The sequence below is a fragment of the Lampris incognitus genome, chromosome 5 (genome assembly GCF_029633865.1).
Source record: "Lampris incognitus isolate fLamInc1 chromosome 5, fLamInc1.hap2, whole genome shotgun sequence".
Lineage (NCBI taxonomy): Eukaryota > Metazoa > Chordata > Actinopteri > Lampriformes > Lampridae > Lampris > Lampris incognitus.
The window spans coordinates 39720365-39742172 of record NC_079215.1 but is presented as its reverse complement, the minus strand read 5'-3'; the positions used below and the strand labels follow the sequence as shown (position 1 = coordinate 39742172).

The window sequence follows — 21808 nt, the reverse complement described above, 5'->3', positions numbered from 1 at the left end:
TCACCACCGGTCCCCTCCCCTCGTCTTCAGTCTATAGCACCTGAACTCCTTTCCTTTCTAACCCACCTCAACACCTCCCTCCAGGCAGGATGCTTTCCATCTGCCTTCAAGACTGCTAGAGTCACCCCCCCTTCTCAAGAAACCATCACTTAACCCATCCAACGTCAAAAACTACAGACCAGTTTCCCTTCTACTCTTTCTATCCAAAACTCTCGAACGTGCTGTCTTTAACTAACTTTCTTTGTACCTCCACCAGAACAACCTCCTGGACCCCAACCAGTCTGGGTTCAAGGTGGGTCACATGACAGATGGCCCTCCTTGCAGTGACAGAATCGCTGCACTCTGCGAGAGCAAAGTCTCGCCTGTCCTTATACTCCTGGATCTGTCAGCTGCGTTTGACACAGTGAACCACCAGATCCTCCTCTCTACCCTTGAGGGGCTGGGTGTCACAGGCTCTGCATGCTCAATGTTGGCATCCTACCTGATGGGTCGCTCCTACCAGGTGACATGGAGGGGATGTGTGTCGGAGCATCGCAGACTGACTACAGGCATTCCACAAGGTTCGATTCTGGGTTCTCCCTGTACACGACATTCCTGGGTTCTGTTATTCACTCGCATGACTTCTCTTATGATTGTTATGCTGATGACACCCAGCTGATCTTGTCCTTCCCTCTGACACACAAGTAGAAACACGAATTGCTGCGTGCTTGACTGGCATCTCGGAGTGGATGGTGACACAGGTGCTCATCCAGGCTCTGGTCATCTCCCGGCTGGACTATGGCAACTCCCTCCTTGCTAGCGCCCCGGGGTCAGCCATCAGACCTTTGGAGCTTGTTCAGAAAGCTGCAGCTCGTCTGTTATTCAACCGCCCTAAGTTCTCCCACACAGCTCCCCTTCTCATATCCCTACACTGGCTCCCAGTAGCTGCTCGCATCCAGTTTAAGACTCTGGTGCTAGCCTACAGGGCAGTGAAAGGAACAGCTCCTTCCTATCTCCAGGCCATGGTCAAACCCTACATCCCCGCCCAACCATTTTGCTCAGCTGCCTCGGGACGCCTGGTCGCCCCGTTGCTCAGTGGCCCCTGCTGCCGATCGACCCGGTCACGGCTTTTTTCTGTCCTGGCCCCACAGTGATGGAATGAACTCCCCACTGATGTCAGGACAGCGGAGTCGCTGCCCATCTTTCAGTCTAGGTTGAAAACTCACCTCTTCAACAACTGCTACCCTGTTACTTGCTCATAGCACTTATTGTATTCACTCATTTAAAAAAAATCTCTTTCTTGTGCTTTTACTTTAGCACTGGTTTTACCTTTAGGTACTTGTTTAGAAAGAAGATGCACTTATGACCTCTGATGACTAGTAGTTCACCTGATTTCCTATGTTAAATGCACTTATTGTAAGTCGCTTTGGATTGGATTGGTTAAATGATGTAATGTATAATATCCAACACATGTGGTATGTCATCACCTTGTTGGTTCTTGTACATGTTGAAATGGCAATGCATTCCAAATAGTGTCCAGAAACGTCTTATCTAGTGATGTAAGATTATCCCCTTTTGCATCATTAAAATTCCAGTCTGTTTGGCAAATTAAAATCACCCATAATTAATTTATGTAAGTACTTTCTAGTTGACACCTCCGCAATTAGAACCAAAAGATTGTCGTTTAGTTTCTGTACCACTATCAGACCTATAAATTAAATCCACCATCAAAAACTCTTGGTTATTGCATTTGATTGCCACAAAAATATTCTCTGGAAAATCTGTCGCTAATGCAATTTCTTTAACTTCTAATGATTTTTGAAGCTAAAGCAGTAAACCTCAACCTATGTCATTGTCTGTATTCCTTGAAAATAAATTATATCATCCAAATTAAATTTTGCTGGGCTCATTTTATGCTTCCGATTTTTGGACTTCGGTGATTCCTATAATATGAATAAGTGGGAGTACTTTCAAACGAGCAGTAAATCCATGCATTTTGTTATGGAGTTGATCTGCATTTGTATATTGACACATAATGCTCTCTAAGGGTGGATATTTACAGACATGCTGCGGTTTAACGGAGACAAGCTTTTGATCAAGTCACTCAGTCTTGGGGATTCTCGTCACCCTCCTTGCCCTGGGTGGGTCACGGACTTTGTAGGTAAATTCCCCCGATGATTTTCACAGCTTTTCCTTCGCCTCTTCACACAGCTCTCTCACTCTCTCTCAGTCTTCGTAAGATCGTTTGCAATTCTTACGTTTTTAAATTTATCTGTTGGATGCAGTGCAGAGCTCTTCCTGCTGCCATCCTGAACAAGCTAGTCTTTAGCTCCATGTTTTGCAAAGTAACTAGAACAGGTCTCCCTGATCTGGCTGGGTCCTCTGTGCCTTCACTCCTGTTGTATTTTCAGAGCCGGGCCACTCACAAATTAATCTACGACCGTGCGGACCTAGCATGTTTTGAACATGTCTTTTACAGTTTCCAGATCCTTTTGTTGCGGCTCATCTCTGTTTTCCATGCTTTGCTCCTTTATCCCAAACAGTACAATATTCCGTTCTCCCGCTTTCCTTTCGTCAAGTTCAGTCAGGACACTGTTAAAGGCACATGTGTTTTCGTTTGGATCGGCATTTTTCACTACATCAGCCTAATTTGGCGTACCTTTTTCCTGTTTTTTTTTCCTTCTTCAGTTGCTCCTGTATGATTTCAACAACTCTCTTCTCATCACACTTTTTCTCCAGCTTCGATTCAAACTCCTGCATTCGTTGTTCAACTACTTGACCGGCATTTCTCTTCGATCATCTGCTTCGTCGCAATGCCCCCCCCCCCCACACACACATACACTTCACAGTATGGGCAAAACCACATTATGCCCGTATCTGGTTTCTGTAGGATCGCTTACTTCACTTCATCTTTTTTAGACACTTTCTTACATTTTTTTTTACAAGTCAGTGCCTTTGTTTCCAGAATGCCCGCGGAAGTTTGGCATAGTTGACATGCACTTGCTGCAACCACTTCTGAGCCACAGCTGTTCGGTGTGTTGACTTTCTCCGCCACGCTGGTCCCCGTGTTGCTTGATCCTGATCCATATGTAACACCCCCGCGTCCTTTAGTATCTGCGATGTGAGAGCGTAGTCCTGCGTGTTTGTTGATAAAGCAATAGGAGAAGATGTTCGGTCTCAAACCATCCGTTTTATTTAGCAGTAAATGGATAAAGCATACAGAGCTCTGGGTCTAGATCTTCCTATCCCTGACAAGCAACAGAGTGTGTCAGTTCACGAAGTCTGACTGACTATTCTTTCCCTGACCCAGTCTTAATACTATACAAAGTGTTGACTAAACATTAATGTGTGGTCTTCTTTTTGATTGGTCCGTTGATCTGACTCCATTTCCGCCTCGATGATATCCAGACTCCAAGTGATCTCCTTCTGCAGCTGCTGTCGTGAGATCGTGTCCCTGTTTCTGAAACCACAGAGCACAGCACATCCTGTATCTACTCCCCCCAAGGCCACAGCACCCTTGTTGTTCCCCTTACTATTCAGAGCCGCTTCCTTCTAATGGTTAGTGCCCCTCACTCTTTTACCTTCTATGGGGGTAGACGCAATCTTCCTATTGGGACATCTTATCCTGTTATTGTCACCCACTTCTCTTCCTATAGCTTATTCTGCATTTCTCTGTCTGCTGACATACTCAATACTTTTCCACTGCCACTATAGCCCCTCATGTCCTTGTAACAAGCCTTGTTCTTTATGCATATGATTTCCCAATTATTAATCTATCCTTATATCCCTTATTCCAATCAGTACATTGTAATCATCATTATTAAACATCACACCATTGCATTTATCTACAAGTCCCCCTTTTGATCTCATGTAAATGAGACCAACCAACCAATCGGATTCAAACATCACATTCAGCCTCTGTGTCACTGCCCAGTTCTTCACACCCTCCTTCCTCCATCAGAGCAACCGTCTCCACCTCGACTTGAGCCATCTGATAGGGTGATGGGGGACTCTTCTTTTCGATGGCAGTGACAATCAACCGTTAAAACAGAGATCTGATACAGGGGATACAACAGCATCCACACAACACAAGTGCAGTCATCATGCCTACCAGGGACAGAAACACAGACACTATCACACCTTTCCACCTCCCAAACCACTGTTCAAAAATTCCTCCCAGTGGATTGTCTATGCCTGAGTGTTCATGCATCTCCTCCGACAGTGTCCTAAGTCCTTTTAGGGCTCTAGTTACCGAGCCATCTGGAGCAGTGTTGTTGGGGATGAACGTGCAGCATTGATCGTCAAACATAGAGCAAACACCCCCTTTTTCAGCTAATAACATGTCGAGGGCCATTCTGTTTTGAACTGTCATCAACAAGGTGGCAGCTAATTGTTCAGATAAGCCTGCTACAGCGTCCCTAGTTTTATTGGCGAGCCTCAGGACGTTTTATGGATATAATTAATTCTATCCACATTCTTATTGGGAGTGACTGGAAATAGCGCACTAATGATTGGGATGTTCTCAAATCCTGCTGCCACTTGATCTACCAATTTATATTCATCTGGAACTCCCCTGGGAACGCCTATGGCATCTATGTATGTGGTAGAACCATGGCCAACCTCAAATGTGTCTCTCCTGTGGTGGGTATATGTGAAATTTGCCTGTTGGCGTGGCCCTAGCAAAAACAGGGGTAGCACCAACCTGACCATTGCACACGTTCCAGACCAGTCTGCTGGCAGGCTGATATGTAGAGTCCTGTCCCCGCAATACCAAAACAGGTCAGCCCTTCCCCACACCATAGAGCTAGGTGCCGACCAACTGTTGACATCAAGTATGTTTTTGCACCAGCTGTCAGGCATGTGTCCCATCTTCATACCGGAGCTGGAGCTCCTAGAAAAACACGTATAGTTATTAGCTGTCGGGGTGAACACCGGCGGCACCGTGGAGTTTTTAACGGGTGGAAAAATAAAGCTGAGAGTAGTACAGTTAGGGGGGTCAGCTTGCATAGTTAGGGCCATCATGCAATGAAATCCTATAGGATCTGTATCGGGAAACAGAGGTGCTGGGGCGGTGAAAAGAGTTGGTCTGGCTGAAGAACATGCAATACAATTACTCATGTTCATGGAGGCAGCAGTAGCTGCCATCCAATCTAACCACAGGTTTTTGTCCCCATATCCAGTAGCCAATTTGGCAATATCGCCTCTTGTTAGTTTATTGTAATCTATGGTGATTATATCCTTGCTCTGTCTAGGTTTAGTTTTGAGTGCGCTAGTCATGGCGTCTGTTTTCTTGGGGGACGGAGGTGTTAACAAATTCACCTTAATGAGACCCATGGTGTCCGTGCCATCTTGATGTACTCCCACAACCACATAGAATGCCTTTTTCTGACCTGTCACGAATGGATCATCCCACAGGTCGTGTATTGTCAACAACAGGGGATTAACCCAACCCAATTTATGTCGTAGTTGGCCATGCATGAAACTAATCTTGTTAACCGTATCTGGATGTTTGACCGCGGTTTTGGTAGGGGTTCATGGTGGACCAGTATACTGCCAAACCGGTCTCCATCCGGTACACAAACTGCCCATGCCAGAATTCCTAAATGGATCCCCCTGCCCTAGACAACTGGAGTGAGTTACTGGACTTCCGCACAGGTATAAATCATATCTTCTCCACATCGCCTGGCGTTTCCCACAATTAATAACATGGCATAAGTCAAATTGAAATGTCACGTTCGTTCCCAGTGTGTAGTCTACGTCTATACCTCCATATGTTTTAATGCAGTAATCTGGCTGGCTCTGGCCTTCCCTCTTTGTTCTGTTGTGGTGTTGGCTTTGATCTGTGTGTCTGTCTCTGATGGATGATTCCCATATCAATATTGGAGTAACTATTGCTATAGAAATGATCCCGCACACTCCCAACCACCACCATTTGGCTTGGTGGGGTTTTCCCGTTCCCTCAAACATCTTAATCAACATATATCAAAAATTCTTAGCAAGCAAAACCTTCTTGTGTTCTGGTTATCAGTTCCTTGTATCCTAGAGAAACTTTTCTGGGAGAGCTTTTGACCTTCTATAGTAACATCAGAACATTCTTTCCGCACCTGGCAAAATTCTTCATTCCAATCTTGAGTATATTGTGGCTTGCCTGAGTATATGCAAAGCCGGTTACTATAAATCTTATCCAAAAGTGATAGCTATAATAACTGTCGCCACAGATAGTGGCTTGTGTCTTTACACTTATTCAGAGTCAACTGTGGTGTTTCTTATCTGTTCCAGTGTCCTAGCGGGTGAATCCGCTGCTGCACACTGGCTCCAGTGGTACCAGCTGTCTCCTTTGCCCTGTAGTCGGACCACGTGTGATGTCCTCTCAACCACCTTGTAGGGCCCTGTCCACCTTGGCTCCGACCACTTCCTCTTGATCACCTTCAGCAGAACCCAGTCCGTAGTGGGTGGTGTCTGACCCTCTAGGTTCCCCTCTGCTGCTGCAACCTGTTTTGAGAAAGTTGACACCAAAGCTGTTAGTTGGTCATAGTAAGGTTTGTACTTCAGCGGATCTCTTTCCTTTTCCATTGTTGGGATTCCAGCTCCCGGTCCCGGTAACTGCTGCCCTGTTGTCAACTCATATGGAGTGTAACCTGTGATGGATTATACTGAGCTCCTAATTGACATTAGAGCTAGGGGTAGGGCATCCACCCAACTCATTTTTGTTTGAGCACACACTTTTCCTATTTTTCCTTTAATGGACTGATTCATTCTCTCCACCTTTCCCTGTGATTGGAGGTGATACACTGTTCCAAACGCATGTTCCAGTCCTAGGGCCGCTTCTACTGCCTGCAGGTCTTTGTTCTTAAAATGTGTGCCATTATCTGACCTGATTCTTTTTGGAAACCCATGCGTTGGTATGTATTGGTTGATTAGGAATTTGATTACCGTTTTGGCATCTTCCTTTTTAGCAGATACTGCTTCTGGCCAGCCAGTGTATGCATCCACGGCGACCAAGAGGTACCTATACCCATTTACTCTTTCCAAAATGTCAGTGTAATCAATTATGATTTCTTGACCTGGCATTTTTGGCAAAGGAAATTTTCCCTTGTGTGGCTTTACTGTAGCCCTGATATTGTATTCCGTACATATTTTACATTCCCTGATATAGTTCACAATCATTGCGGGCAAAAATTGATGCCACCAATGGGTCAGATGTCTCTGCATCTGTGCCTTTCCACAATGTGTTAGCCCGTGCGCCTCCTGTAACACGGAAGCCATCAACCCTGGGGGTAACACAGGTCGGCCATCCGGCGACCTCCACACTCCTTCGGATTCCGTTGCCCCTCTCTCTTTCCAAACTGTGAACTCTTGAGGAGAGGCTTTCTGTTGTTCCTTTATTAACATATTTACATCGCAGGCAGGTAGTAAATCATACACCATTTTTCCCACCTGCATCATCATGTATTGGGCTGTGTAACCTGCTGCCCTTTTAGCTGCAGAGTCTGCCTCCTGATTTCCTTTTGCTATCATTGTTTAAGTTTTGTCGTGACCTCTGCACTTTATTACTGCTACCTCTGTTGGTTTCATTAGGGCTTCTACCAGTCTCTTAATGTCTTTCTCATGTTTGATTGGGGTTTTTGCTGCTGTCAAAAATCCTGCTCTGATCCACTGACTGAGCTCCACCTGTATTGCTCCTACCACGTATGCCGAGTCTGTGTGGATGTTTAATTTTTTCCCTTCTGCCCATTCTAATGCCGCTATCATTCCCTGTAATTCAGCTAGCTGCGCTGATTCTTTTCCTATTACTCCCCCTGTCACTACTTCCTCAAACCCTTCATCTGTTTGTCTTACCACTGCATATGCTGCCTTCAGTCCCTCAGTGGGATGTCTGTAGCAACAGCCATCTGTGAACAGCACTTCCTCTGGGTCAGCTAAGGGTTTTGCCCGTAAATCTGCTCTGATCTTAACATCCTTCTGTACTCTTTCTTCACACACATGTGGCTCACCTTCCCCCATGTTATCTGCCATGTTGAGTCCCTCGTGTGTGAACGTTATGTGTGGTGCATTGAGGATTTTTTCCAACCTTGTCTGTCTTAATGATGTCATGGTGAATGCTGCTGAGTTCACATAGGCCACTATGCTGTGTGTTGTCAGGACTGTTAGAACATGTCCCATGACTATGTGTGCTACTTTTTGCAGAATTTTTGCTACCCCTGCTGCATGTCTTGTGCATGGTGGGTGTCTATTTTCTGTTGGATCGAGTGTCACACTTGCATACATCATCACCTGCCTACCTCCCCCTTTTTTCTGAAAGAGAATACCATTTACTGTATGTGATTTTTCTGAAACATCCAGATAAAATGGCTCTTTGTAGTCAGGCACTGCTAAATCAGCAGCGTTTATGAGAGCCTGTTTGAGGGAAATGAAGTTGTTCTCTGCTTCAGTGGTCCATTGTAAGCATGCGGGCAAATTTCTCATCCCCTACTCATTGACCATGGCCCTTAAGGGGTGGGTGAGTTCCCCATATGATGCTATGAACTGTCTGCTGTAGCCCGTCAACCCCAGGAATGAGAGCATGTCTTTCACTGTCATGCTTGCGGCGTCAGAATGATCATCCTTCTCTCTGCCATGAAATCTCTCTATTTGTCTATGTTCTAACAGCACTTTGTCAGCCGTCTTGTGCATGAACCTGTAAGCTTTTTTGGATGGGGAGTACTGTAATTCAGGGAGTTGGGTCCAAACCCAGTCTGTCAGTGCCATCAGACGCTTGCCATCGGCTCAAGATCTCTAGCCTGGTATTTAACATGTACTGCTAAGGTGATATGGGGCACCGCCTCTTCAGACATCTCATACCACTCAAATTGTACTGGTGTCAATTCAACAGCAGCTGCCACACCTTCATTCTCCACTAGAATACAACTAGACAATACTTCCCACTGTGTCCCTTCAATGTCATTGTAAAAAGTTTGCTGATAAATTTCACCCCGTCCCTATCATAGTACAGAGTAACACGGAGGGGGTTGGTTGGAGGGGAGTAGGGATGTAGCATTTGGACCCACGGCCGCCACTGATGATACAGAGTCTGTACGCCTTTGCGTTGCTTGCTTTCTGGTTCTAGGAGTCCCCTGGTATATATCTGCCCAAAGTCCTTCAGCCGTGGGTGAAACATCAGCTGACAACGACAATTGAGAGCTGGACTGGATCATTGCATGGTCTGGGGATATTGTCCCTGCGGTGGAGCTGCTGCTGCATGAGGGGCTTGATGAAGTGGAACCATAACTGGAGGCTGCCTTTGGACCAGGGGCTGCACATAACTACCCCTGTTGCTGACTGGACCTTGACCTCCCCTGGGTCCCCACAGCACGGGACACTCCCTTCTCCAGTGTCCAGGCTGGCCACATCCAAAGCATGTAGGTGGCATACCTCTGGGTCCTCCGCGACCCCTCCCTCTACCTCTCATGCCTCCTGTTACTCCTACAGGCCTGCCCCCATAAGGGGGACTAGGCACCCATTCAGGCACTGGGTACAAATCTGGGGTGTAGTTTTGTGGTGGCAGCTGTTGAACCATCTGATTGGCTACCTTTTGGTTTGTCTTTTTAGCATCATTTACCTTTTTCCTTGCCTCATCCAGTTGGCGCTTTAGGAGCTGCACCTGGGCTGACTGTGCTCTGTCTAGCCTCATCCTGTATAGCCTTGTGTCTTTTCATATGATGAATCAGATGTTTTTCCCATTGCTCAGTAGAGCAGCCTGGGATGTCTGGATTGCCCTCCATGGCATCTTGTACTGCTTTGGGCATTCCAGCCATAACAGCTTTTCTAAACAGTGTGGTCTGTAACTGTCCTGAACCTGGATGGCTTCCTGCAGTGTCTGTCCATATGCCTTTGTATCTGCCTAAAAATGCTGACATGTCTTCTCTGTCTTTCATGGAAAAGGTCAGTGAATGCATTGCTCCGGGAGGAATGGGGAATTTATCCCTCATTGCCCTCCCCACAGCTGTGGCTTCACTGGTAAATGGTTCTGAATCTGGTAGAGAACTAGTGCCTGCCGCAGCCTCAATCTGATGTATTTCCCACATAGCTAGTTGTTTTCCCAATAATACTCTCTAGTCTCCCATAGCTAATTTGTGTCCCAAGGTGTGTTGGCAAAATTTCTCCATCCAGGGCCCTCCTCCCTCAGTGGGAGGGGGCATCTTATCCAGGATGCAATTCATGTCTGTGAATGAAAATGGTTGATACACATCCCCCGTTTGGGGTCCTTTATATATCAGTGGCAACTGACGATATCTAGCGGGTGGTTGTATCTTTTCTCTGTCCCTAAGCTGGTTTCTATGCCTGTGGTCAGCACGGGGCGCTATACCAGTCCGGGTGTGCATGGTTAGTGCCCCTGTAGTGTGACTGGGTATGTGTCTTTGTCTCCCTCATCACTCCTCATACTCCCTGCATCTGTACATGTCTCCGATCCCTCCTCGTTACCTTCTGCCCTATTCACTTCCTCTCTTATTTCTCTGAGCTGTCTCTCCTGGAACCCATCCATTGCTTCAACCCTCCTGACTCTGTATCCTCAATTGTCCTGCTTCTCCCCCGTATGGGGTGGAGTGTGCTTCTGGCCCTGTCGTGGGTGAGCTTCCTGCCTGGTCTATCTCTTCCTGTCCGCTTGTCTGTTCATATATTGTCCTACTCACTTCTCTGGCTTCCTGCACCCTGCGCGCTGCCTCCCTCGCCAGGTCCTCCACCTCTAATATTCTCCTTGTTACTACTTCCTCTAACCTCTCCCTAGCCTCTCTATACTCCTCTGCTGCTATTGCTGTCATTTTCATTACTCCTTCTTCCACATACATGAGTGGCATTTGCGGTGTGGGATAAGGAGGGGGTTGTATTCCGGGTATTTTGGGCTATATTGGCGCCGATGATTCTGTTTTTTAATTTCCTTTATCTTTTTCTTTGGTTATTTCTGAGTGTTTTTAATTCATTTCTACTGCCATGCAAGCTAAGGTCATGTTATGTAAGTGGGCTCTTCTCTGTTCATTTTCCTCTCCGTCTTTCTTCCATTTTCTTTTGACTAACATGGAAACTTTTTCCGCCTTCCAGTGTTCATCTGCTTTCTTTTTAGCTTGTTTTTCTGCCTTCCCTAGGTATAATATCAATCTCTTCCTTTCCTCCTCTTTGGGGACCTTACCCTGTGTAAGTCTTTCCATATACTGTCATACACCCCAATCTTGGTGTCTCGCTTGTTCTTAGGGAGCCCTGCAAAAATTTGACTCCTGGTTCTTTCCCATTGTTGCTTAACGGTCAACATAACATTGGGAGGGCAACCTCCATATTCTTCACACTCCCTGTCAAATTCCCCTTCCATTATGTTTTATCTGTCCCCACTCAGTAGCCAGCTGGTTTGTATGACACTTGCGTTCCCAGCAACCAACCCAATCAGAGAAGAGTTCAGTAGCCAGTCAGTTTGTATGGCACATACGTCCCGAGCAACTGACCCAATCAGTGAGTTTTATCAGGCTGTTTGCGTTGACACCAGTTAGGTTTCCACTGCTGATTCTTTCTCACTGAGGCACTACCTCCTTCCTCTCTGAGACACTACAGAGTTTCTACCACCCTAACCCCATGGGTCTCTAAATCCGCACGTCTTCTTTTCAGTACTGTTGTTGCTTTCAAGGGCCTCTAACCCCGGGACTTTAAACCCGTGCACAATTTATTTCAATGCTTTATTCATCTACTTTAACTAGGACACTTGTCGTATAATGACAACACACAATTTGGTATAGCCAATAACAGAACTTCGATAAAACAGACGTCTGTTTACCTTAGTTTTTTTTTTCCAGCGGCCGCTTGTTGTTGCCATCACACTGCAGTTATCCGTTGTCTTTTACTTCTGTGGTCAGCCGTCACTTCTCCGTCTTTATCACGTCAGGGTCACCAAATTGTTGGACTGCAGCTCATTCTACCAACTCATTTTCGTCTATGTGAGAGCGTAGTCCTGCATGTTTGTTGATAAAGCAATAGGACAAGATGTTCGGTCCCAAGCCATCCGTTTTATTAAGCAGTAAATGGATAAAGCATACAGAGCTCTGGGTCTAGATCTTCCTATCCCTGACAAGCAACAGAGTGTGTCAGTTCACGAAGTCTGACTGACTATTCTTTCCCTGACCCAGTCTTTATACTATACAAAGTGTTGACTAAACATGAATGTGTGGTCTTCTTCGTGATTGGTCCGTTGATCTGACTCCATTTCCGCCTCGATGATATCCGGACTCCAAGTGATCTCCTTCTGCAGCTGCTGTCGTGAGATCCTGTTCCTGTTTCTGAAACCACAGAGCACAGCACATCCTGTATCTACTCCCCCCAAGGCCACAGCACCCTTGTTGTTCCCCTTACTATTCAGAGCCGCTTCCTTCTAACGGTTAGTGCCCCTCACTCTTTTACCCTCTATGGGGGTAGACGCAATCTTCCTATTGGGACATCTTATCCTGTTACTGTCACCCACTTCTCTTCCTATAGCTTACTCTGCATTTCTCTGTCTACTGACATACTCAATACTTTTCCACTGCCACTATAGCCCCTCATGTCCTTGTAACAAGCCTTGTTCTTTATGCATATGATTTCCCAATGATTAATCTACTAGAAGAACCCCGCTACAATGTAGCGGTTTGGTTATCCACCCGTCTAAATCTCCCTCCTCTTCATCCTGCCAACTAACCACCTTCCCCCTGCCCCTAAACCCCCCCACTCCAACTCCCTCCCCCCAAATGCTCGGAATCTTCTGAAATGCCGAGAAAAGTGGTTTTTAGCCATTTTTAGAAAATGCATATTTTGCATAATTATGCATAATTATTATAATTATATTTTAATGTTCTGCTATTTTTCTGGTCCTCTCTGGAACAATACCTACCACCTCCAAAAAAATTTAGGATCATAAGTGCATTTTTGCAAAAATGTGCATATTTTGCATAATGCCAAAACATTTCTAAGTCCCAGAAATTTTTTTTTATATACAGTGCATCCGTAAAGTATTCACACCCCTTCACTTTCCCTACATTTTGTTATGTTACAGCCTTATTCCAAATGGATTAAATTCCTTTTTTTTCTCATCAGTCTACACACAATACCCCATAATGAAAAAGTGAAAAAGGTTTTGTAGAAATTTTTGCAAATTTATTAAAAATAAAAAACTGAAATATTGCATGTACATAAGTATTCACACCCTTTACTCAGTACTTGGTTGAGGCACCCTTGGCAGCGATTACAGCCTCAAGTGTTCTTGGGTATGAAGCTACAAGCTTGGCACACCTATATTTGGGGTATTTCTCCCATTCTTCTCTGCAGATCCTCTCGAGCTCTGTAAGGTTAGATGCGGAGCGTCGCTGCACAGCTATTTTCAGGTCTTTCCAGAGATGTTCAATGGGGTTCAAGTCTGGGCTCTGGCTGGGCCACTCAAGGACATTCACAGACTTGTCCTGAAGCCACTCTTTCGTTGTCTTGGCTGTGTGCTTAGGGTCCTTGTCGTGTTGAAAGGTAAACCTTCGCCCCGGTCTGAGGTCCTGAGCGCTGTGGAGCAGGTTTTCATCAAGGATCTCTCTGTACTTTGTGCTATTCATCTTTCCCTCGATCCTGACTAGTCTCCCAGTTCCTGCCGCTGAAAAACATCCCCACAGCATGATGCTGCCACCACCATGCTTCACTGTAGGGATGGTATTAGCAAGGTGATGAGAGGTGCCTGGTTTCCTCCAGATGTGACGTTTGGCATTCAGGCCAAAGAGTTCAATCTTGGTTTCATCAGACCAGAGAATCTTGTTTCTCATGGTCTGAGAGTCCTTTAGGTGCTTTCTGGCAAACTCCAAGCGGGCTGTCGTGTGCCTTTTACTGAGCAGAGGCTTCCTTCTGGCCACTCTACCATAAAGGCCTGATTGGTGGAGTGCTGCAGAGATGGTTGTCCTTCTGGAAGGTTCTCCCATCTCCACAGAGGAACGCTGGAGCTCTGTCAGAGTGACCATCGAGTTCTTGGTCACCTGCCTGACCAAGGCCCTTCTCCCCTGATTGCTCAGTTTGGCTGGGCGGCCAGCTCTGGGAAGAGTCCTGGTGGATCCAAACTTCTTCCATATATGAATGATGGAGACAACTGTGTCCTTCGGGACCTTCAAAGCTGTAGAAATTTTTTTGTACCCTTCCTCAGATCTGTGCCTCTATACAATCCTGTCTCGGAGGTCCACAGACAATCCTTTTGACTTCATGGCTTGGTTTCTGCTCTGACATGCACGGTCAAGAGTGGGACCTTATATAGACAGGTGTGTGCCTTTCCAAATCATGTCCAATCGATTGAATTTACTACAGGTGGACTCCAATCAAGATGTAGAAACATCTCAAGGATGATCAGTGGAAACAGGATGAACCTGAGCTCAATTTTGAGTGTCGTGAATACTTATGTACATGCAATATTTCAGTTTTTTATTTTTAATAAATTTGCAAACATTTCTACAAAACCTTTTTCACTTTGTCATTATGGTGTATTGTGTGTAGATTGATGAGAAAAAAAAGGAATTTAATCCATTTTGGAATAAGGCTGTAACATAACAAAATGTGGGGAAAGTGAAGGGGTGTGAATACTTTCCGGATGCACTGTAGGTGAAAAAATCAAAGATGCTCAGAATCATCTGAAATGCCGAGTAAAGTGGTTTTTAGCCATTTTTAGAAAAATGCATATTTTGCATATTTATGCATAATTATGCATAATTTTGATTTTCTGGGATTTTTCCCTTACTCTCTGAGACAATACCTACCACCTCCAAAAAGAATTAGGACCATAAATGCTTTAGTTTTCGGTCCCGCTATCTACACTAACACACACACACACACACACCAACACCACACACACACACATTACGAAAATATATAAGTAGAGCCTTGTATCCCTTATTCCAATCAATACGTTGTAATCATCATTATTAAACATCACACCATTGCATTTATCTACACTAGCTAGCTGGTAAGCTATAACCTAAACCATTGAGAATCAACAACAGCGAAGACAAAGTCCAACGGAAAGTTAATCCGATGTGCAACCGGAAGAGAGTTTAAATTGGTTTTAGACGGGTGAATAATACAATAAATGTCAATCTCAAATGGTAACACGGCTCTTTCGACTTGCTGCCTACGCCGCCATTCCAATATATAGAACCCGTCAATGTCACTGAGCTAATCATACAAACAATAGGCTGTAATGGTACATCCTGTTTATGTATTTTAGGTAAACCTTACAGACTAGGTGTAGCTTCCCCTGGGTATAATTGGTACATCTGTCACCATTTTACAATGTTGTGATTGCAACCATTCCCTAATCCTCTGTGAATAGTACACGTTGCCATTTTAACTCTAGGTATTGGTCATTTGCATATGAAACCGATTGGTTTCGGTCGTTATGCCACTGTATTGTTTATAAGGGTGGGGATACCTGCAGTCAGTTGGGACTGAAGAGGTCACTTAGATGAGTGATGAAACGTTTCTCTCAATAAACGTTGTGTCCAGATGAACTGATTCGACTTTCTGTGATTTTCTTACCGGGATTATTGACCATACATAAAGACAGGTTTAAAATTAAACAAGTTACAGACGTCACTACAAAATCGATTGTATATTTCAATAAGTCTGTGAATGTTCTCATTCATCCAGGTCATCGTTATCCAAAGGAGTTGAATCAAGTGGATCTTTCAATAAACACTATTCACTAGCAGATCTTGACCGCCCCAAAATGGCGACCATTGCGACAATGAGGTATGACTGGATCCCCCGGTTACGTATGATGAAAATGCGTTAGTACAGGCCCACCCGGAACCAACAGACATTGCATTGCAGTGCCTGTAGTTCGAAAAAAATTGCCATAACATGAAAGTCTGTCAGAGCGATCTGGGTGATTGTCAACCAGACTGAACTTGTTCGAAAGGGACAGTACTACACGGAACACGATTTGGGGCTGATCTAACTCTGATATTCAGAGGTAGGACTAATTGGTCAGAACAGTCACATCTAGCGTAACACTGTGGTAGAATGTGAGAGAAAAATTCCCTCTCCCTTCTCCCTATGGTGGTGTGTGCCCCAACTCCCCTAAGGAGCAAACCGCCCATGCATCTGCCCTGTTGAGGTTTCTTAATTTGGGTCACTTAATCCCCCACAGGCGCTATTTTGCAGTTCACCCTTTAATCCTTACGCTTTGCTGAGGAAAACATTGGTAAAACATTTTGATTGAGTATGAATCAAGCTATTTGTGATGTAGGACTACAACAAGCTCAGCACTATAAATTATTTTGGATGTTAGTCCCCTATTAAGTATTAGAAATTATTATTTGACCAGTGAAGACTCTCAATTTACCTACCATACACTGACATATAAAAGTACAATCCATAATGGCTTGCACCATGATGGCTATGTGGAGTACTGCAACAACATGAGCGTTCTACTGACAAGAACCATGACATACACTCACCGGCCACTTTATTAGGCACACCTGTCCAACTGCTCGTTAACGCAAATTTCTAATCAGCCAATCACATGGCAGCAACTCAATGCATTTAGGCATGTAGACATGGTCAAGACGATCTGCTGCAGTTCAAACCGAACATCAGAATGGGGAAGAAAGGTGATTTAAGTTACTTTGAACGTGGCATGGTTGTTGGTGCCAGACGGGCTGGTCTGAGTATTTCAGAAACTGCTGATCTACTGGGATTTTCACGCACAACCATCTCTAGGGTTTACAGAGAATGGTCCGAAAAAGAGAAAATATCCAGTGAGCGGCAGTTCTGTGGGCGAAAATGCCTTGTTGATGCCAGAGGTCAGAGGAGAATGGCCAGACTGGTTTGAGCTGATAGAAAGGCAACAGTAACTCAAATAACCACTCATTACAACCGAGGTATGCAGAAGAGCATCTCTGAGCGCACAACACGTCGAACCTTGAGGCAGATGGGCTACAGCAGCAGAAGGCCACACCGGGTGCCACTCCTGTCAGCTAAGAACAGGACACTGAGGCTACAATTCGCACAGGCTCACCAAATTTGGACAATAGAAGATTGGAAAAACGTTGCCTGGTCTGATGAGTCTCGATTTCTGCTGCGACATTCGGATGGTAGGGTCAGAATTTGGCGTCAACAACATGAAAGCATGGATCCATCCTGCCTTGTATCAACGGTTCAGGCTGCTGGTGGTGGTGTAATGGTGTGGGGGATATTTTCTTGGCACACTTTGGGCCCCTTAGTATCAATTGAGAATCGTGTCAACGCCACAGCCTACCTGAGTATTGTTGCTGACCATGTCCATCCCTTTATGACCACAGTGTTCCCATCTTCTGATGGCTACTTCCAGCAGGATAACGCGCCATGTCATAAAGCTCAAATCATCTCAGACTGGTTTCTTGAACATGACAATGAGTTCACTGTGCTCAAATGGCCTCCAAAGTCACCAGATCTCAATCCAATAGAGCACCTTTGGGATGTGGTGGACCGGGAGATTCGCATCATGGATGTGCAGCCGACAAATCTGCAGCAACTGCGTGATGCTATCATATCAATATGGACCAAACTCTCTGAGGAATGTTTCCAGTACCTTGTTGAATCTATGCCACGAAGGATTAAGGCAGTTCTGAAGGCAAAAGGGGGTCCAACCCGGTACCAGCAAGGTGTACCTAATAAACTGGCCAGTGAGTGTATGTTTCTTTCTTCAAGAACCATGACATATGTTTCATGGCCAAAAGTATGAAGACACCCCTTCTATTGAGTTGATTTGGGTATTTTAGCCACATCCAATGCTAATTGGTGCATAAAATCAAGCACACAGCCATGCTGTGCTATAGACAAACATTGACAGTAGAATGGGTTGTACTGAAGCGCTCGTTGACTTTCAATGTGGCACTGTCATAAGATGCCATCTTTCCAATAAGTCAATTGGTCAAATTTCTGCCCTGCTAGATCTGCCCCGGTTAACTGTAAGTCTGTTTTTGTAAAGTGGAATGTCTCTGAGCAGCAACAGCTCAGCCGTGAGGCGGTAGAACACACAAGAGCACAGAATGGACCGCCGAGTGGTAAACATTGTCCTTTGTTGCAACAATTATTACTGAGTTCCAAACTGCCTCTGGAATAAACATCAGTGCAAAAACTTTTCGTGAGGAGTTTCATGAAATAGGTTTCCATGGCCCAGCAGTCGCACATATGCCTAAGATCACCATGCGCAATGCCAAGTGTGGGCTGGAGTGATGTAAAGCACAACACATTTGGACTCTGGAGCAGTGGAAACACTTTCTCAGGAGTTGTGAATCACATTTCACTATCTGGCAGTCTAACGGACCAATCTGGGTTTGGCGGATGCCAGGAGAATGCTACCTGCCCGAATGCATAGTGCTAAATGTAAACTTTGGTGGAGGAAGAACTGGTCTGGGGTTGCTTTTCATTGATTAAACTAGATCCCTTAGTTCCAGTGAAGGACAATCTTAATGCTACAGAATACAATGACATTCTAGAGAATTGTATGCTTCCAATTACACCCCAACCCTTAAGTCTCTTCTTGTCCAGGGCAACATGGGTCCAAAGCATTTCACCCTGACAAGGTGTCAGCATTGACATGTTTTGCTCCAGACCTGTGGACAACAGAGTAGTCAAACTTGTAAAGACAAGAACCATCTACCCACACGAGCATTTGTCTCTCTCTTGCTGGACATCTATTTAAGGGGCACATGGTTGGTGACAAGCACCACGATCAATGACCGAGGAGGTAGTATTAGTCAGCACTGGTGCCCCCCAGGGATGTGTGCTCTCCCCTCTACTCTTCTCTCGCTACACAAATGACTGCACCTCAGGAGACCCATCTGTTAAAATCCTTTTCTCAAATTTATTTCTAATTTTCCCTTTTTTCTTCCAATTTAGTGGCCAATCGATCCCTATTTTTAGTTGAAACTCCCACCCTCGTACTGCATGCATTCACCAACTGCATCTCTCCGGCCGGCAGTCTCAAAGGAGACGCCTCGACACTTTCGTGACAAGGAGACTCCAGGCCGAACCACTGATTTTTCGGAACACACAGAGATGCATTCATGTGACGAACACAAGCCAACTCTGCCCCCCTCCCGAAGACAGCGTTGCCAATTATTGCTGCTTCAATGAGTCCGGCCATAGTCGGATCTGACAAGACCGGGGCGCGAACCCCGGTCCCCATTGGGCAACTGCATCGACACAAAGCTGATGCTTATACCGCTACACCACCATGGACCCATCAGTTAAAATCCTGAAGTTTGCGGATGACACAACCATCATTGGCCTTATCCGGGATAGTGAAGAGTCTACATATAGACGGGAGGTTGAACAGCTGGCCCTCTGGTGTGGCCATAACAACCTGGAGCTGAACATGCTCGAAACTCTGGAGATGACAGGGGACATCAGGAGGAGCCCCCCAACACTGCCCCCCTCTCACCAAACTCCACAGCACGGTGTTTGCAGTGAAAACCTACAGATTTCTGGGTTCCACAATCTCTCGGGACCTAAGGTGGGCAACCAACATAGACACAATCGTTAAAAAGGGCTAGTAGAGGATATACTTTCTCTGCCAGCTCAGGAAGTTCAACTTGCCTCAGGAACTGCTGACTCAGTTCTACACTGCAATAATCCAGTCTCTTCTCTGCAGAGCCATCACTGTGTGGTTTGGATCAGCTACCAAATGGGACAGGCACAGGAACAGGTTATGGTACATTACATAATTAAGTTATGAAGCATTGTCCATGTTCTTACATCAAACTGCTTAAAGCAGAGGCACATTTTCCCGTGTCATAATAGTGAAACTATTTAAGTGAAAATGTGTGATAGACTATTTCTACAATCTTGCTTAGTCCCCCTCATCTTGTTATTCCTCTTCCACCAGCCTCTCCAAAACATCAGCTCCTCCCTTCCTGATGCGCTCTCGACCGCAGGCCATCCGCATCACAGACCGCACCCTAACCATCTCCTTCCAGGCTGAGGCACTGCTGAGCCAACTGATGGTGGTCGGGGGCAACAAGACGGGTGTGTTTGTGCACCAAGTGATGGAAGGCACTACCGCCCACACTGTCGGCATCAGCCCAGGAGCACAGATAGTAGAGGTGGGGGTTGTTTGTGCATTGATGCGTGTGGTTAGGTGGGAGTCCCTGTGACTAGGCGAGTTCCTTTTTGTGAGAATGTATTCCTGATAGGCATGAGCAAAGAATTTTACTCAAGGGTGTTTTCCATATGTAGCGAATTCAGGGGCAGTCCGGAAGACCGTCGCCACAGTCGGGACGCGAACCTGTGTCTCCCGCTCCGCAAGCGACAATGTTAACCAGTCGACTAAAGGGTCCGACCCGTTAGTCAGGGATCAACGTGTCTACTTATCCATGCACGTTACACTACTCCCCTCCTTCGGGAAGCGCGTCCCCACGCTTCAGCATATCAGCTCCCTCACACCTCTGGGCGCATGTGCTTCCGATGACCTCACGCTCTCACATCCCACTTCTGACACCAATGTAGTGAATTCAGGGGGGCATTGCGAGAACCGCCACAGCCGGGACGCGAGCCCGTATCTCCTGCACCGCGGGCGACAACGTTAACCAGTCGACTAAAGGGTCCGACCCCTTAGTCAAGCACCAACGTGTCTACTTATCCATGCACGTAACACATATTCCATTTTCTTCATCCAACATTTTATGGCAGGTGAAGTATGAGCAGAAGCAGCGGGCTCTGAGGATGGTGCTGCAAGACTCCACCTTAGAGGAGGCTCTGTGGGCACTGGACCAGGTTAGAGGCTTCTGCCACCTCTCTCTACGACCCAGCCAAGATGGTACGTCCCACTGTGCATTGTGTATGCATTAGGGCTGCAGGCGATGGTTATTTTCATAACTCATAATCTATCAGTTACTTCTGCAATTAATTGATTAATCATTTAAATTGTAACCGGAATGCAATATCTTGTAAGAAGAATATACACACCCCTGATATTTGCTCAGGAGGTATAGGTCTCTTTTTGACTGCTATAGGCCTCCATTAATTTTTTTCGACACTTTTTCATATTAAGCTGAATGCCTCATATCTATCAGTTCACCTGCAGGAATGCCACCTTCATCAGTATGAGCTCAAATTACCTCAGGGTAATTCTGGAAGTATAGTACGTGACGTCCATCCATCCATCCATTATCCAAACCACTTATCCTGCTCTCAATGCAGCTGCATGTTATTCAAATCCAAATACAATAACAGGAGATATAAACCCAAACATAATAAAAGGGATATAGAGGACATTATCTCCTTTTGCTAAAATAGTCCTTTGCGTCAGGTGATACATATGAATACAGGCTCTTGATGTAACTTCATCTCATTCCTAATGGCAGTGCATGTGCACCACCAGAGATTTTGAGCTTCATGAAAAGATAAATAAATAATAAAAAAAAGTTATTAATGTTCTAATTGTTATGTATGGATGATGCTATTCTACCAGTGACCACTATGTGGCACCTGTATTCTATATTGCTGTTGTCTGGGTTGTAACCAACAGAAGAAGAGTTCCTAGTAAAGCATGGAAATGAACAGCCGTGTGTGCATTGTGGTCCCTGCATCGGGTGTGAAATTGTTTACACCATAATGTTATTAGCCAGCTACATATTATAAATTGGCGACGAGATGTGGAGTAGAAACTTTTAGGCACCAAAGTAGCCATGAAAAGGGAAGTTTTCTACTTGTTTGGTCAAAGTCATCCACGCAGTTGTAGCTAATGCTAGTGTAACCTGCACGACAGGGGAATGGGCCTATGCTTGCGCAGGGACAGTTTACAGTCTAATGTCTAAGTTCAGTGGAGTTTGGT

At 45.5% G+C, this 21808-nt stretch overlaps 1 protein-coding gene across 1 annotated transcript in view; it reads left to right on the top strand.

Moving 5' to 3' along the window:
• Nucleotides 1–21808, top strand: part of card14 (caspase recruitment domain family, member 14) — a 99912-nt gene that overhangs the window by 38932 nt on the left and 39172 nt on the right. The window contains exons 9-10 of the mRNA XM_056280510.1: nucleotides 19862–20078; nucleotides 20665–20791. Coding sequence (XP_056136485.1) covers nucleotides 19862–20078; nucleotides 20665–20791 — 344 coding nt within the window. The remainder of the gene's footprint in view (nucleotides 1–19861; nucleotides 20079–20664; nucleotides 20792–21808) is intronic.